The following is an 18,833-nucleotide window of genomic DNA, read 5'->3' on the forward strand; positions in this document are numbered from 1 at the left end:
TCCCTCTCTAAGCACTTTACAGATTCAGCCTATTGCCCCCAACAATCTGGGTCCTCATTTTACCAACCTGGAAGGATGGAAGACTGAGTCAACCTTGAGCTGGTCAGGATCGAACTCCTGGCTGTGGGCAGAGTTAGCCTGCAAATGCTGTATTCTAACCACTGCGCCACCACAGCTCTCTTCTCATGGTTTATGGTTCAGTTTTTTATTATCTTTAGGCTTGTCTGAGACAGAAATAATCTATCCATCCCCTTCAGGCTAGTCCCTCCTCAGAGAGGTCCATGGAAAGAGGTCAGGGAGCAGGACTCCTTAGTGGCAGCCCCCAAGGTGAGGATGGCCCTTTCCAGCTGTCCTTTCAGAAAGCAGCCATGACTATGCCATTCCAATGGGCCTTTGGGCCGGGTACAGAGTGGAAGCCTCTTGTGCTTTAAGGATTCTAAAACGGGGGGTGGGGAACAATGGCCCTTTTATGACTTGTGGACTTCAAATCCCAGAATTCCTGAACCAGCCATGCTGCCTCAGGAATCCTTGGGAGTTGAAGTGCACAAGGCATAAAGGAGCCATTGTACCCCATCTCTGGGCTAAAGGATGAGGTTTCATTTGATTGATTTTAATTGTTCTGACTGTTCTGATTTTGATCTTATTGTGAGCCACCCAGAGTCCTTGGGATGGGGCAGCGCATGTACATTATGATAAAATGCAGAAATAAACTGCCTGTGTTGAAAATTTGTATTTTCAAGGGCTGGTGCCAAGTTGCAGTGTGTGAAAAGCAACACGAGGAGGACCACTTCCAACAGCAATCCCTTGCGTTGACCGAGAATAAGGCTCCATAAATGGGAAGGGAAGGGTCGACACAGTTTTTAAGACCAGTTAAATAAAACAGAAAACACACACGAGAGAAACTGGAAGATTAACATATGAGCTTCTGCTAAAGGCTTGTTGATTAGGGAAGGTGAAATTCACAATCTATATGTATGTATTTCAAGGCAAATGAGAGCTGTTCAACAATGTCGGGGGTGTCAAAATTCAAGGCCCGGGGGTCAGATCCGGCCTGCAGGATGCTTAGATCTGGCCCACGGGGTTGCCCTGGAAACAGTGAAGGACAGGCCCACGGTGCTTCTGCCGGCGGAAACAGCTTGTGAGGGCTCCTGAGCTCTGTTTTTGCTGGCAGAGGGTTGCAGGAGGCCGTCGTAACCAGAAACAGAGCTTGCGAGGGCCATGCGCGACCCTCCCAACCTCCGTTTTCTCAGTCAACCTCCGCCATCGCAGCCAAAAAAGGAGCTCGGAAGCCCATTTTCGCTGGCACAGTGCTCAGGCCACCACAGGCACCCCCGACACGGGTGTTGTCAAGCTGGCCACGCCCACCCTGAGGTCAAACACAACCCCGATGCGACCCTCAATGAAATCGAGTTTGACACCCCTGAACAATATGGGGAAAAGAATGCTTGCTTCTGTGCAAGTCTTAATTTATTCACCAGAATACTTTCCCACACCAGCCATTGCATCTCCGGGACACCACAGGATGGCTTAACATACCCCCCTCCTCCTGCACAGACCACCAACCAGTGCTTACCCTCCGGGCTTTGCTCTGGTACTTTACAGCTTTTTTGGTATCTGACACGGCCCTCTCCACATAGTCCACCGAGTGTTCCACATTATATTCAATGCGGTCGATCATCTCGCCCTGCACAATGGGGGATGCACAGATTTCAAAAAACGTGGCTTGAGGGACGCTGAGGTTCTCCCTATTACCTCTTTCCTCACGTCCACCTGCAGTGGGAATGGCGCTTTCAGCCTCCTTCATCCTGGCCTTTGCTGCTAGACCTGTCAACAGAAGAAACAAAAGAGAGCAGAATGACAAGGTGGAAACTTGGGGATTTAGAGCTGGGTGTGGGGCAGGGAGGATCCTGAGGCCTCCCTGGGATACTTGATGTCACAGGTAGTCCCCGACTTGCAACAGTTCATTCAAAGATACAACGGCTCTGAAAAATGTAGCTTATGACAATTTTTCCCAGTTGCAAGTCCTTTGCAGGATCCCCATGATCATATGATCAAAATTCAGATGCTTGTCCACTGGTTCATACTTGTGACCGTTGTAGCATCCCTGGGTCGGGTGACCCCCTTTTGCAACCTTTTGACTAGCAAAGTCAATGGGGGAGCCAGATTCACTTAACAGCCAGGTTAGTAACTTATCCATTGCGGTGGTTGGCTTAACAACCTGGGCAAGAAATGTCATAAAATGGGGAAAAACTCACTTAAAGACAATAAATTTTGGGCTCGACGGTGGTCGCAAGTCGAGGACTACCTGTACATATTCCTCAACAGCTTTTATCCTCAAAAGTTATGGCGAAATGAAATCGCACCCGAGCTATTCTTCAATTCAGCCGAAAAACATGCTCCATCAAGTTATTCTTCTTGGACCCAGCCTGCCACTGCATCAGAAGTGACCATTAAGCGGTTGCTTTCCCTCTTCTGCCTTCATCCCTGTTCGCTTTTCCGTTATGTATTTTAACATGGGTTAATAATTATCTCATTTTAAATTATTTTATTTTATTTTATTTTTAACCCACCTTTTGTAGAGGAACTCAAAGTGCCGTACAAAGTACACCCTCATTCTATGGTCTCCTCTATCAGAAAGTTTGGGCTAAGAAGTGACCAGACCAAAATCCTCTAGATAACTTCTGTACTTGAGGAGAGATTCAAATTCATAACTCTCTGCTCCTGTTCCAACATCTTCATTACTATACCACATTGGCTGGGGCACACAAAGCTCTAGAACCGTGATGGCAAACCTATGCCACGTGGAGCCCTCTCTGTGGGCACGCGAGCTGTCGCCCAGCTCAGTTCCACTGTGCCTCCCGCTGGCCAGCTGATGTTTAGGTTTCTGCCGTGCATGCGTGGGGAGGTGGTGGGGGCTGCAAGTGCATTCAAGGGGGAGTCGCGCACGCACGCGTGGGAGGAGGGGGGAAGCGCAGGGGGGGTGCAACACCCTCCCCGCAGCCCATTTTTTGTCCCAGGATGCAGGGGGTGGGGGGTGGGGGCTGTCTCACACATGAGTGAGATTTTGGCATGCGAGGAGAAAAAGGTTAGCCATCACTGCTTTAGAAGATAGAAATGTTTGGCTCAACAGCAGAGGAAAAATCTTTAGCAATAATTCATTTTTAAAAAAAAGCTATTTTAATATTCATTATTGCTTGGTCCACTTCAGGCTTTATTGTTCTAAATTTTTGTTGTTGTTTTGTCGTACGTAGTTCTCACTTTGAAGAGGCCTCAATAGCAGAAGCACAGATTTGAATTTGAGACTCTCCAACTCTTTATTTATTCAGGATTTAAAGTTCCAGTGTGAATCCCAGATGCTTTTCCCAGGCTAGGAAGGCGAAGGTCTCCCTTTTCCCATGTTTTTATCTGCCCATGATTATAGGGTGGAGGTGCCTAGACAAAGATCCTAGAGTCTTATTCTATTGTCTAATAAAACACACACACACAAAAGAAAGGACAATACTACTCCATAAAAGGCACTCAGCATCACAAAGGCACAGCTGCTGTGGCAGCATACCAAGAGGCAGGAAGAAAAGAACCACAACTGCATGCAGAGAATGTCTCCCCACATTTATCACAAAGCAGCACTCATTGAAACATACAAGACAGGCTTGTAAAAGTAACATTTACAAGTAGTGCTCAACTCATGAGCAGTCATTTAGTGACTATATTCAAAGTTAAGACATGCTCCTTGGTAAAGGTGTTTAATGGCCCGTAAAGCAGTTCTGGTCATCGTAAAATGTCCACCGCCAGCCCATGGTCTCGTGATTGCAATCAGGGTGCTTGGTAATCTTCCGACTGGCTGTCAAGTGCTCGGCAATCGTTTGATCGCCCCTTGCAATCTTCTCTGCCAGCTTCCCCAGAAAGTCAAAGGGGAAGCTGGTAGGGAAGGTAGCGAGCTGCTGCCAAATGTCAAGATGGCTCCCTCTCATCTCCGGGAGCTGGCTGAATGAGCTGCCTTCCAAGGGGAGCTGGACTCCTTTGGCGGGATGCAGAATGGGGCTCCGATTCTGGTGATTTGAGCTCCATTTCTACATCCTCTGGAAGGAGTTTCCTTCTGCACATGGAGGGCAGATGAGATCCTTCCACAGGGAGCAGAAGTGAAGATCAGATCCTGATGATTTGAGCTCCATTTCTACACCCTGACAAAGGCAATCCTTTCCCACACATGGAGCACAGATGACATCCCCTGGCAGGCAGCTCTTTCAGCCAGATCATAGAAAGGAGAGGAAGCTGAAATCCAAGCCGAGATGGAGAGACAGTGCAATAAAGTAAGCGGCACCTCAGGAATGTGGGGTAGGCCCTGGAAGGCCGGCACAGGCTACGTGGAATGTGTCTCCCCAAAAGCTGAAAATCTTGCTTGCATTTTGGCACCGCTCCTTCTCCCTCCGCAGGATTTCCACTGCAGGCACCTTGTACTCCTTATCTGGGACTCCATCTGCTTCATGACGTCCAGAATTGTTTAATGATGATATCTGGGAGTGTTAAGTCATTGAGTAAATCAGTCGCATGAGTAGTTATGTGATGTCTCGCCTAATGACCACATGGTTCAATGAATAAGATTCCATGTTCATTTGTGGTCACAAGTCAAGGGACTGTATCTAGGACTTTTGTGTTGTTCAGAAAAGTACATTTGAGTGGGAGGCCCTCTGCTTTCTGTTTTTCCAGGATTTTGGCCTGGCTGACCTGAGATCCTTTTTCAATCTGCCTTGATAACCTTTGAGGTTGAGTAAGATACTAGAATTGCAGCCTCCCCCACATCCACTCCTGATGCGTGGACCAATTCTCAACATTTTCAGCCAGGGCCATGTGGGTGACTATTCTGGGAGATGAGCATTACTCAACTTGGTGAGGCCTTGATCACCTTAATGAGCCTAGCAATTTTTGTTTAACTATCAAGAGAAATCCAAGCAAGACTGAGTACCAGAGGGAGACCATCCTGCAAGGAAAGATTGGGTCATTGAACCTGGTGTTGTCTTCAGCTGAAAACAATGGCCTTGGATCCAGCCCACCTCTTTCAGATTCCTGGGATCAAGTCTTGCAATTTTTTTACATGAAGCACATATGTTGTAACCCCAACCTATTCTTCCTTCCTGCATCGTTTGCTCTAGACAAGCTAGCCACTTGGCCATCACCCTTCCCCTTCCCAACAATACTGCAGGGGCATGCAGAATCATGAAGCAGCCATGCAGCATAGACATGCAATGGTCCCAACCCTGGGAAAATAGGCATTACCTGCCAATACCTGAACAGCTTTATCCGAGTATGCATGGTAGCGTGGGAGATAGAAAGAGGGGGGTCAGGAGTGGTAAGAAGAAAGGCAGTACCAAACAATCAGGAATCAAGTGTATTTTACCCCTTAAAGGGGCAAGGATGGTACCTCCACTTTCCTCTCTGCCTATTTCTGTAAATGTAGCCCACCGCCCCATGCTCGAAGTTCTCCTATCTGCTTCATTTCCTATGGATTGCACAGGTAGGCAGATGGAAATCGACCATGTCACATCATTTCTATTACTGAAGGTCATGTTTAAAACAAAAACAGACAGACATTTGCAATGCAATCCAACCTTTTAGAAAGCATTTCCTGCGACAACATCCCAATTATGGACCTCTATCCTCAATAAGTATAGGTCAGATAAAAGCACATCAATCCACCCAGGCATTTGCAGAACAACAACTCTGCCAGGAACAGGCTATCTTGTTTTTTTTTAAATGAACTTCATTTAGCTCTGTTTTAATGTAATTTTTAAAATAATTGCTACTCTGTTACCTAAAATTGGCTTTAGGTTCTTCTCTAAACCTTCAGAAGGAAGAATGGTTCAGAAAAATGAAATAACAATACTGTCATAACAGAACAACAGTTTCTCACAGGTAGGATAAGTGGAAAAGCAAAGTTGTCAAAGCATCACAATAATAAGAGTCACATTTATCATAAATGACACTGCCCTATCTTTTTGCAAGGTGATTTACCACTTTCACTTTATCTAATTAAAATAGCTAAATTTAATTAGACCTTAAAGAAAATCAACAGCAGCTAAGAAAAGGTAAGAGGCCAAGTGAAACTAATCAAGGAGAGAAGCAACTTAGAACTGAGGAGGAATTTCCTGACAGTGAGAACAATTAATCAGTGGAACAGAAGTTGCCTCCAGAAGTTGTGAATGCCCCAACACTGGAAGTCTTTAAGAAGATGTTGGATAGCCATTTGTCTGAAACGGTATAGGGTTTCCTGCCTAGGCAGGGGGTTGGACTAGACGACCTCCAAGGTCACTTCCAATTCTGCTATTGTATTGTATTGTATTGTATTGTATTGTATTGTATTATTGTATTGTATTGTATTGTATTGTATTGTATTGCATTGCATTGCATTGCATTGCATTGCATTGCATTGCATTGCATTGCATTGCATTGCATTGCATTGCATTGCATTGCATTGCATTGCATTGCATTGCATTGCATTGCATTGCATTGTATTGAAAAGTTTTTGGATAGGCAGCCCTTGTGCTGTAAGATGAGTAACTACGTTTCAGCCCTTTAACTGGAGAAAGGTCTAAAACATAGATAATTATTTTATAGCACAGGAACTGCCTGCAAAACAAAGATTTTTCACTTGGCCTCCTACCTTTTCTTAGCTGCTGTTGATTTTAAATTCTAATTAAATTTAGCTATTTTAATTAGCATTTTCTAATTCAGAAAGCATTTTTTCAACCTCTGAGTTTATGAAGAAATTTTTACAATCCTCCGCAAATACCATTACTGAACTTATTTTGACCCCCTCCCCTAGGACTTTATACATTTCAAAAGACTGCAACTGTTTTTTGTTTCATTGTCTCCCATTCTCTCAGCCTCTGGCCCAATTTGGTATTGTCTCTATTCCTGGATTAGCTTCTTCTTAATGAGATTTTTTGAGATTCAACCAAACTTGGTACACAGATGACTTACTCTCTGGAAACAAATACTGTGGGGGTAAGACACCCCTAACACCCCTCGGGGGGGGGGGGGTTCTGTGTGTGCCCATGTCTCTGTGTTCCAGCATAACTCTGGAATGCCTGGGCCTCTGAAATGCAAAGGACTGAATTATATCCATAGTGTCAAGTCACATTACTTTTGACACTGATAATGTGCATTTCGGATTCAAGTTCTGTTACGATACCGCTTGTTGTGCCTTAAAATGGCTTCTACTGTACAAGTAGTGGAGTTACCATGGTAACAGCTTCACAGAACACCACAAGGGGGCTCCCTGTGGTAAGGGGGAAATCCAACATTAGAAATTACATTTGGTCCGGACATTTTCCTCTTATAAATAAATACCTAGGCAATGCGGGGTTATCAACACTAGTATACAATGATATACAAAGCATGATCACATTGTGTGGGGCTTTGCACAATAATGGAAGAAAAATTGCAGGATCAAATTCCTACACTTTGCTTCTTCCTTGTTCTCTCTTGGTCAGGATTCTCTCTTGTCCCTCTTACGGAGAATCTTTAAGCTCAAACTGCAGTAAATATTGAACAAATCAGATGTGGTGGACATGATCTCACTGGACCATCATAATTGGAACAACATGCTTAACCAAGTCCTATAAGAGCTAAATAATTGCATTTTGCATAACATTGAAAAGATGTTTAGCTCTAACTTTGATTTGGGGGGGGGCATTTAGTTATGTTAGTCTATGTTTTAATACACCACATGAAAACAAAAATGAGTTAACACAGTAAACAAAGCGAGTCATGAAATGAAACCTTAAGATGTTCAAAACAAAGTGGTATAGGGAAGTTTGGATCAACACAAATCTTATTTGTGTAATGCAGGCCATAGAACTAACGAAGTCATTTATCCCAACCCTCAATTTAATGTAGGAACTATAGTGCAAAGGTACCATTGCAGTATCTCTAGCAGAGGATAGCGCAGACCAGAGACTAATCAACACAGGACTAAATGTTTCCACCTGGCATGCCGTAAGTCAGGGGTGTCCAAACTTGGGAACTTTAAGACTTGTGGACTTCAACTCCCAGAATTCCCCAGCCAGCATGGCTGGCTGGGGAATTCTGGGAGTTGAAGTCCACAAGTCTTAAAGTTCCCAAGTTTGGACACCCCTGCCGTAAGTAAAGAAGTCCATCCTTCCGCAGCAGCTCTCACCTGGCTTTCCACCAACATGGCCATGTCCATGAACATATCGTGAAGCTCACGGATGCTGTTTTCTAGCTTGATGATCTCACTGTGCCGTGTCTCAATCTCATTCAGTGCCTGCTTTGTAATGTTGGAGTCCATGATGATCTAGCAAAAAAGAAAAAAGAAAAAGAAAGGCAGCATTGGAACACTAATGGCATATGGTCCAGGTAGACTTTCCATCCTGGGTAGATATTTCTGGAGACCACATTCTCCTGATTTTCTACGGCTGGCTAGAACAAGTTTATAAATTGGTAAAAACTGAGTTCTTAAAAAAATTATGGCTTTCTTTGGAAAAAACATTTCTTTGGAAAAAAAACCTTTCTTAGGAAAAAAAAAACACCTTTCTTTGGAAAAAACATTTCTTTGGGGAAAAAAACCCCTTTCTTTGGAAAAAAAAATGTGCACGCTCACATTTGCGAACCGGTAGGGAAGGTAAGGGAATACTACCCCTGTTGGGGACCACTGCTATAAAGCATTATGGAGTGGTATATAAGTCTAAGTGCTACTGCTATTGTAAGGACTCAAAAATGGCACTGCTAAACTCTACTCTCAGAAAGAGTCTATGGAGAGTCTCAGTCATCCAGTTCATGGTTGTCCCATGGTTGTGTCGTTTCAAAAGGCAACTGAATTTTGTTTATAGGTGATGGAGTTGATGCTGCTGACAAACAGTCCAAATGGAGTTCCCTCTTTGTGGATTTTGGGGAGTCCACCTATGCATAGAGCAGCTTTCCTAAGCTAAAGGCAGTAGTATTGTGGTTTGTCAATAGCATTGTCCTGCAGTAGTTGTTGCAGGAAATCAATGACCTTTTTCTTATAACTGCTAGTAGGATCTCTCTTCAGAGTCTCATGTCTAGCAGGGCCCTTCAGAAGAGCGTCTATGTTAGCGTTTAGTCATCTGTGTTCAGGATAACTGTGCATCTCTTCCTTTATTAGCCAGCAAGATGGTGATGGTTGGGTTTCTTCCTAGGGATGTCACTGCTCTTCTTTCTTGAACCGTGAGGTTGTCCAGCTGCTTTTTGACATGGCACCTTTGGGTCTCAGCAGTGTGGACAAAGAAAAGACTGGCCAAATCCCAAGGCAAAGAGAGAGTCTGCTTACCCCAGAGGAGAAGATAGCTGGATTCCCACTCTCCAGCATGTCTTCCAGTTCTTCACTGGTGGTGGTCCTGCCAGCTGCAAATGATATTAAGAAGTTAAGGGTGAATAATAGAATCTATCTTTCCTTCCCAACATCCAACAGTCCAAAACTTTGTCCATATTTCTTCCTCGGATCCTTTCAGATGATTCTCATAACCTGCCTCTGTTACCCTTTCCGACCTCTCCAACATCACAGCAGAGAACTCAGAACTAAGCCCAACAGCCCACAACAACATATCGATATGAACCCAACTAGCCCAATTAACACAGCTTGCTCAGACATGCTATAAAATTGATCAAAACTGGTTAGCAAGGTTTAGGCAGTACATATCCCTCAGTAGGAAGTGATAGTGCATATAGAATCAAAATTTCAAATTTCATTTTTTTAAAAGAAAAGCGGGGCCGTAATGTGACCTAGTGATGCAAATTTCCTTGTTCACCATTATTCTTTGGCATGATGAAAGCATAGTCGTTACACAATCCTCCCTTCCTACTCATTATATCTGCAAGCAGCTTTTCCCCCCCTAATTCCTAATCTCTTCCACTCAAGACTTCTATTTTCTCCCAATGCACGCTGCTGCCCTTTCCGCTTTGTGATAGTTATCTACTCTCTCCTCCTTTTATGTTGAAAAAGCCACCTGGACAAAGCAGACCTTAAGGCACCACATGTTCTTCTGCAGCTGGGTACATTTTGCCAGTGACAGCCTCCAAACAGAAGAGGCAGGGGGCCACTTCATAGCCTCTTTTCCAGCTCTCATCTCTTACACTAGGCTTGTTTGTGGTAAATAGGAAAGGAAAGGAGCTTTGCTTGCTCCAGTCTGCAATTGGCCCAGGTACTCCATGGATGCATAGTGGAAACTGAGAAAGGGCAGAGAGTACTTGTGATTTGTACGGTCTACATCAGGCTTCCAATTTAGCACGTGGGTTGAGGAATTCTGGGAAATGAAGTCCACGCATCTTAAAATTGCAAGGTTGGAAAAACACTTATCTAAATTAGTATTTCCCAATCACACCCAGCATTTTATTTATTAGGTCATATGTTGCCCAATTTTTCCAGATTCCTGGAAAAAAATGTATTAGGAAATTAAAAGGCCCACAGTAATAACTCTAAACAACAGTAATTCCACAAAAACATAGTAGCAAAATAATATCAAGCAATTATCACAAAGGCTTGTCCTATGTAGAGGAATGGTGATATTCATTGAAACCAGACCTGGGTCTTTTCATTACTGGTAATGTCAGGACTCGCACCAATTTATCTGAGCAAGGGCCTCTTAACCACGCCCTGCAAGTAGCAGTAGCTGGGACTCCAATAGGACCCTAAAGTTATAGACCAGTTCTCTTAGGAACAGTATCATTCACTGGAGAGACAACTTATATACCATTTCACAGTGCTTTTACAGCCCCCTCTAAGTGGCTTACAGAGTCAGCGTATTGCCCACAACAATCTAGGTCAGTAATGGCGAACCCACAGGTGGCACGCGGAGCCATTTGTCAGGACATGCGAGGCGCTGCCCTGTCAGCTGGCCAGCGCGCATGCGCACGCTGGTCAACTGAGTTCACCTTTTTAAAAGCCATTTTTCGCCCTCCCCAGGCTCCAGAGGCTTTATAGGAGCCTGGTGAGGGCGAAAAGAGCCTCCCCCCCCCCCCCGGAGGCTTCAGGGACCGTCCCTGAAGCCTTCGGAACACTTAAAACCACCCTCCGAGATAGTGACTTCCAGTTTGCTCGGAGGGTCATTTTAAGCGTTCCGAAGGCTTTAGGGAAGCCTCCGGACAGTCCCTGAAGCCTCCGGAGGGCCCCCGGGGGGGTGGGGGAGGCTCTTTTCGCCCTCCCCAGGCTCCTATAAAGCCTCTGGAGCCTGGGGAGGGCAAAAAAAGCATGTGAAATGGGGGGGTCGCGTGTTGTGCGCGCATGCGCACTGGGGGGGTCATGCATTGCATTACACCCGCACACGACCCCCTGCGCTCCCCCCCCTTGTGACACACGAGCCAAAAAAGGTTTGCCATCGCTGATCTAGGTCCTCATTTTACCGACCTCGGAAGGATGGAAGGCTGAGTCAATCTTCAGCCTGGTGAGATTCAATCTGCCAAACTGCTGGCAGCTGGCACTCAGCAGAAGTAGCCTACAGTACCGCATTCTAACCACTGTGCCACCGCGGCTCTGTTGAGCTGACAAAAAACCCTTTGATAAGCAAAGAGCAATTCCAGTTTGGTTAAATTCATCTTTAGTTTGCTTTATCCCACTAGGAATCCAGGACAAGATTTCAATAATATCTCCCTTCATGCCAATGGTTACAGTAGAAAACTGAGTAAGTTCAAAATCCACTATATTGTCCTGTCTGAGTATGAACTTCACCATAGCTAAATTAATCTGTTCTGATTCTCTGGCTACGGGAATGTATCTTTAATTATTGTTTAGGATCTTTCTTTTATAACAAAATAGGCTTTTTACTATAAAAGAAATACTAAGAAGAAATTAGGAATGTGAACTTTGCCTTAAAGAACAGAAATGGGTTTCATTAATCTGCCTTTACAGAACTTTTGGTGGAAAATGGGAGAATATAAATTGAATAGATGTTCTTTCTCAAACTTGAACAGGAAGCTTTTAACTATATGCACAGTAGTTCTGAATGCTTCAACAGCAACCTGACCACAAGAAAAATACTGATGTCACAATTAAAATGAATTGTGAAAATAGGCAAACAAGAAAAACAGAGGACTGCACCATTTTCTGTAAGAAGTGGATGAACAAACACATGGTAATCTCAGTGAAAAGGGCTAGTAAGGAAGGCACTCACTGATTTCCAGCTGTCTTTGGATTCTCCCTTTACAGCGCTCCCGGTAATCAGTCTGGGTTGTATTATATTCTGACATCACCTCCACAAACTTCCGTGATAAGGTGGAATGCTGGGGGCGGGAGTGGGAAAGCAAAATTACAACAGAATATTTCTGAAAAATATGTGTGCTGCTGGCTTATACATCCACAGGCTTCTGTAAAAATCCTATTTTCTTCCATTTATAAATTTACCAAGAAAATGCTCTTCGATACTATGTTGAACCCATGGAATTTATGGAAGAAGAGATTCATGGCCAATGGCTTGAAAAGAGGATGCAACAAACCTGTGAGAAGTGAGATGCTTACCAATCAGTGCTAACTGAGAATGGTGGATGGACCTTTCATGTATACCTTATATCAGGGGTGTCCAAACTTGGGAACTTTAAGACTTGTGGACTTCAACTCCCAGAATTCCCCAGAGAGCCATGCTGGCTGGGGAATTCTGGGAGTTGAAGTCCACAAGTCTTAAAGTTCCCAAGTTTGGACACCCCTGCCTTATATCAAATAAATATATATTATCAAATAAACAGCTTTGCTGCCTGTTTATGGGCTTCTTGAAGCCACATGGCTAGACAATAAAGTTAAATTTTAATCTACATGAAGACCCACTTGGTCTATTTTATAGATTCTTGGAATAGATGGAAGAAAGAGAGAAAAAGCTGAATCCCCCAAAACATTCAAGAGCCCATATTTCACGGTCTCATCAACGCTGTATTTGGGGTATTCATAGGATTATGGAACAGGCAATGGTGTCCCTGTAATTTCCTTATTTACCTTCCACAGAGTATCATCCATCTGCTTGGTTTCAGAAAGGTCAAATGATGATGTAAATCAGGCTTGGACAACCTCTGGAGGATTGGATGTGACTTTGTTCTTTGCAAAGATAAGTCCCTTTAGCCCATTGAGAAGAGGATAGGGAGGAGAATGTCAAGCACACTGTCTTTCCCAGCAGCTCTACGCTTTGGGCATCAGTACAGACAATGTGTCATGGGAGACATTCTAGCCAACATGAATATCATACAATGGCATACAGCCCCCCCCCCCAAATAAATGCCAACCACTGCTGTAGATATTGAGAAGCAGGTGGAGCCATTTTCAAAAGCTGTAGGATTTTTAAAAGTAATCTACCATTTGACCACCCTGGTTATTCTGTGCATGAAAACCTCTGAACTCATAGGCAACATGGCTTTTTAGAAATGGACCCACTTGCGTTTTCCTTATTCTCAAGTCCGCTGATGATCTGTTCAGCCCTTCCTCTTGTTCAATACTCTGTTCGATACCTAAGAAAAAGCAGAAAAGTAGAACCTATTTTGAGAGAGGGAAGAAAAAGCACATTACAGGGTAAACAGATGGTCTCAGTCTCTGTCTCTCCTTCTCTGCCTGCTGAACATCCATTTCAGACTGGACTAAAAATAACTCTCCAGAAGAGAAGGAACCAACCAACTATAAATGACCCATTTTTAAAAAACTTGCACCTGGCAAGGTTTCATTGGAGAGTTGCAGTGATTTGTTTGTATTTTTTTTTTAACAAAGCAACGCGGTGGCTCAGTGGCTAAGACACTGAGCTTGCCGATCAGAAAGGTCAGCAATTCGGCACTTCGAATCCCTAGCACCGCCTAATGGAGTGAGCTCCCGTCCCAGCTTCTGCCAACCTAGCAGTTCGAAAGCAGGTAAAAATGCAAGTAGAAAAATAGGAACCACCTTTGGTGGGAAGGTAACAGCGCTCTGTGCACCTTTGGTGTTGTGTCATGCCGGCCACATGACCACGGAGACATCTTCGGACAGCGATGGCTCTTTGAATTTGAAACAGAGATGAGCACCACCCCTTAGAGTCGGGAACTACTAGCACATATGTGCGAGGGGAACCTTTACCTTATTTAAAAAAAAATCAAAATCTGGGCCAGCAAAGGTGAACCCTAATATTCACATACATAACTGTTTTTTAAAAAAAATTATATCTTCCAAGCTTTGCTCGGTAGGAAGCAGAGGTAGGATTCACTTACTTTCCCTACCGGTTAGCAAATGTAAGCGCATACGCCTTGTCCACACACATGCACATGCCTTTTGCGCAAGCAGTGCTTGCACATTATGTCAGGGTGGGTGGGCGGAGTTCGCCCGAACTGGAGAGAATTGGCTGAATACCACCTCTGCAAGGAAGGGAGTTTCCTTGCAATCAGCTTGATTCAAAGATTTTCCCCAAGCACAATGGAAAGTGCTTTAAAAATTTTCATGAAAAGATTAGAAGCTCCAGAGTGAAAAAAGTGAGAATTTTTTCCCATGTGGGGCCCTTTAGCATCCTTTATCATTACTCATGGACCACTTGTACAAACACACACAAAAAAAACTGCAAGTGGCGGTGATACAAGCAGAGAATGTATGCTTAGAGCTTTCAATTCTGTAACAACTTTGTCAAGCTCTCAGATAGATGGGCTGTGCAAAGAACAAAGAATTCACAAATCATTTAGTGAGCTCCTACAGTGAAGGTATTTGAACTTGAGACTTCATGAACTATTGATCAATTACTACCTGTTTTGGGAAATGAGCCGGTGACGTCTATTGAGGAGGCAAGTCAATCTATTTAAGAGGTACATGTTCCCTTCTTACACTGATGGATGATATGTACCTTCCTCAATTGTGGGTCCTCAACCAGAGGCCTGGAAGTTCGAGGATTCTGCACAGTATCTTAGCTGGTCCTAGCACTGCATTCCTCTGGAGAGACAGCGTTGTTGTCGTCCCTGGGATCTGTTGGGGCCACCCTCCCAGCTTAGGAGTGACAATCCCTAATCTGTTCCTGAGTCCCTATCGCAGTGGTGGCGAACCTATGGCATATGTGCCAGAGGTGTCACGCCGAACCCTCTCTGTGGGCACGCGTGGCATCGCCCCAGCTCTGTTTCGGGTCTCTGCCACGCATGCCCACCTGCCTCCTGCCAGCCGATTTTCAGGTCTTTGCTGTGCATGAGCAGGGGGTGCACGTCCCTACGCCCACGCCTTGCAGTTTGGGTGCATGCACTTACTTTGGGCACTCAAGTGCCTAAAAGGTTCTCCATCACTCCCCTATTACCCCTGAGTTCCTATCACCGCCATCGCCATCATTTCAGCCTTTCCTTTCCATGTTTTCTCTAGTTTCTCCTTCGGACCCTGGTACTTCTTCCCACTAAGGCAGTAACGTTCAGGTGAAATGTCTCTGTGAGCAGCTCCAAGCACAGCCGGTGCCTCTTCAAGCGTGCACCATGTCATCATCCATTATATCAAATCAGGGAGAGAGTTGGAAGCCCCCAAACGATCCCAACTTCAGTCATGCCAGGAGTGGCCGCCTCTCTCCTTACACCTACAGCAAATACTCAACTCTTTAGCTTGGAGCGCACTTTGTTGGCCGTTTTCTTGATATCAGACATCAATTCCTCCAGCTCCTCCTTGGTTTCTAGAAGGGAAATACTGAAATTGGTGACATGGACAGAAACACACACACACACATCCATATGCCTACATTTTGGCTTTTTCTGTTTTACTGGGCTTTAGAAGGAACTTATTTGTAACTGGTTAATGTAATAAATGTCACCAAGCCCTTCCATCCTTATGGCCCAAAACATGGTTCAAGAGTGACGGGATAGAGAAGAAAGGCATCACAGACATTTCCATGGGTACCCCTCCCCTCACTCTGGATGCCCCCACAAGTTAGACTGGCATCTGTCCTTTTGTCTTTCAGGAACTGGGGAATAGAGTCATCTTCCTGTAGAGCAATCAGACAAGATGTCATTTAGCAACTGACTCTTGTTATAATGGTCTATTATTTTTATGGCTGTTTTAAGCTCTGTACGTTGTAAGATTCCTTTGTATAAGTCAGCATCATATACATTTGGGTAATCTGTTAATAAATAGAATTGTCCCTGGCACAAATGAAACAAAAATGTTGAAAAGTTATGATATTTATGTAGTTACTTACTAAGTACATCTAAGTTATATTAAATTAACCAAAATATCTTTACAATCCCCAAGGCTTGTAAGACTTTTGAGCACCTCTTATGTTTGAAAAATGAAAGTTGAAAAATTTGACACGCCCTACGACAGTAACACAGATACTGTGTGTTCAATAATTTTATTATTCTACTATTACCGAAGTTTATACCATTTACATAGCAACATAAGCAGGGAAAATACCAAAGAGCTTGCAATCAAAATGTAAATACTCACTGACAGTCTAATGAACACATTTGCCTTACCGTTGTCTGTTGCACAGTTTATGAAGAGCTCTGAAAAAAACCTGTGTCAGGGTTCCAAGGAACATCCCCAACGAAATCCAACGTATAGGGTTTCCTGCCTAGGCAGGGGGTTGGACTAGAAGACCTCCAAGGTCCCTTCCAACTCTACTATTGTATTATTGAAAGAAGGCTCCGAGGCTTGAGTTTCCTCAAAGTTCCATTTTATTAGAGATGTCATATTGGCACATCTGGGAAAACCCAAATCTGAAAGCTTCCAGGTTTTCCCCACCCAAAAGAAAGTTCAAGTCCCTGTCCAGCACCCACATGTCTGTTTATCACATGGTCCAATCAGGCACTGTCCCAACTGGTCATGCCTCCCAGTCACACCACTCCAGGTGTAGGGCAAGACGACCTTGACTCTCTGAGAAAGGAATGATATTTTGACTACATCTCACACACTCCATATAATCCGCCCCCCAATTTCCCAGCATTACATGTGGCTGGCCTTAGGGCCCAATGTAAAAGATGACTTCTAGGCCTGACACCCTGCAGAAGCTGAGTTTCTTATTTCCTCTCCATTTGAAATCTTTTTTGGCTATTATAGACAAAGAGATGACAAAATGAACCGCATCCGTTTTCTCTTTGAGACACCTCTCCAAAATCGATCCTGGTTTTCCTTTCTAAAGGAGATATTAAATTACAAAATGGGTGGCTTAAAACTAAGCAAGATTTAGTGTCCTTACTTCCCCCTTGTAAGTTACCTAAATTCTTCAATTCCTAAAATGTTCCCAACCAACCCCCTTCAAATGTCACCATAACCTAAAATCCACAGCTCCTGAAGATTCATTCACATTCTTTATTTTTAAAAAAGAAGTGTTGTCTAGCCCCATCAATGTAACATACCTGTCATCTAGTGTCAGTGGCCATCACATCCTGCAGTATAAATTCTATAAATTATGCATTTTTATCCATCATAACATCTCCAACTAAGAGGCAGGGGGGGATCACTTTTTCTACATGAGACTCATCACAGAGATCTTTATAGGTTTATATAAACCTCCACTATCTGTCATTCATCTTTTCTCTTCTAAGGTGGCTCACATAACATTAGATTAAATCAAACCATCCGCGTGACAGTTTATGAATCAGCATGCCGTGGGGATCCATCCATTGCTGTGTTAACCAAACCATTATCTTTATACCATAATACATTTTCTTCTTCTTCTGGTTTTAGAATGTTTGTGACCTTACCAAATACATTGGTTGCAAGGGCTTAACGTTTAGCATGTTTATGAAAGCGTCCTGGATCATTTCTTTCCTAAGTCCTATGGCCTTCCAAGGCCTCCTTGCAGAAGACGGACAGTCCTTTTGGTGCTCCTTCTCTGCAATCTTCCGGCTGATTGTCGCTACCTTCATGTTGATCACAACTAACACGGCTTGGCACAGAAAGAGGCAGGTGCAACTGTGTTTCCCTCATCACCCCCCATGAGATAATTTTTGTCACCTGGAGCTCCAAATGCTGCCAGTGTAACCAAGCAACACTGGCAAGAGCAGAAGAGATTGGCCCTCAAGGAGGCAAGGAGAACACAGCTCAAGCCCAGCGTCTCTCAGAATCACACAGCCATGCTTCAGCTCTTCTCCGGAGAAGCTCAAATCATGTACTGCATCATTTGTCACGACAGACAAGTGTTCCATTTTCTGGATTAGGTGGGACAACCGAATAACTACCTAATTTTTTAGTTAATGCAGTCCCAATCCATGGCATAGATAAGTGGTGGCGAATCTTTTTCTTATGGCATGCCAAAATTGCGCGCACCCATACCAATTAAATCCTCCCCGCCCACCTGCGCATACGACCCCCCACGCATGCATGCACAACCATCACCCCGCGCATGTGCATATTACACCCCCCCAGGCTCCTGAGGCTTTTCTGAAGCCTGAGAAGGGCGAAAAACGGCCCCAATGGCCAAACCAGAAGTTTGTTCTCGAACTTCCAGTTGGCCCGTTGAGGCTGTTTTTCACCCTCCCCAGCCTTCCCTGAAGCCTGGGGAGGGCAAAAACTGCCTCCCCCGGCCCTCTGGAAGGGTGAAAAATCAGTTGGCCACTGCACACATGCGCGCTGGAGCTGATGGCTGGCGTGTCAGCAAATATGGCTCTGCATGCCACAGGTTCGCAATCACGGGCATAGATGTATCATCATCAGCATGTGAAGAACTCGAGTGAAGCATCTGAGATAGGCTTAAGCCCACAAGCTTGAAGTGCTTTTAAATGCCTTTATCAACAGGGATTTTGTAGCTTGTCCAGAACATGCCGCCTTGCAGCTTTCTAAATTTGTTAAGCTTATTCAAGGCCTTTACTTGCAATGACAGAAAAGTTGGTAAATTGCGAACCATGTAGAAAAGCTGTGTTATTAGTCTATGGGGCAAAAATCGGCAGACTGATAGCACCTTTTC

General features: G+C 44.3%; 1 protein-coding gene across 1 annotated transcript in view; it reads right to left on the reverse strand.

The window, feature by feature from the left end:
- STX1A (syntaxin 1A) overlaps positions 1-18,833 on the reverse strand; it is an 86,207-nt gene that overhangs the window by 1,513 nt on the left and 65,861 nt on the right. The window contains exons 4-9 of the mRNA XM_081944001.1: positions 15,528-15,602; positions 13,388-13,461; positions 12,144-12,252; positions 9,308-9,381; positions 8,177-8,314; positions 1,574-1,684 (exon numbers count right to left, since the gene is read on the reverse strand). Of these exons, the coding sequence (XP_081800127.1) occupies positions 1,574-1,684; positions 8,177-8,314; positions 9,308-9,381; positions 12,144-12,252; positions 13,388-13,461; positions 15,528-15,602 (581 nt within the window). The remainder of the gene's footprint in view (positions 1-1,573; positions 1,685-8,176; positions 8,315-9,307; positions 9,382-12,143; positions 12,253-13,387; positions 13,462-15,527; positions 15,603-18,833) is intronic.

This window comes from Natrix helvetica, assembly GCF_964273705.1.
Source record: "Natrix helvetica genome assembly, chromosome: 2".
Classification (NCBI taxonomy): Eukaryota; Metazoa; Chordata; class Lepidosauria; order Squamata; family Natricidae; genus Natrix; species Natrix helvetica.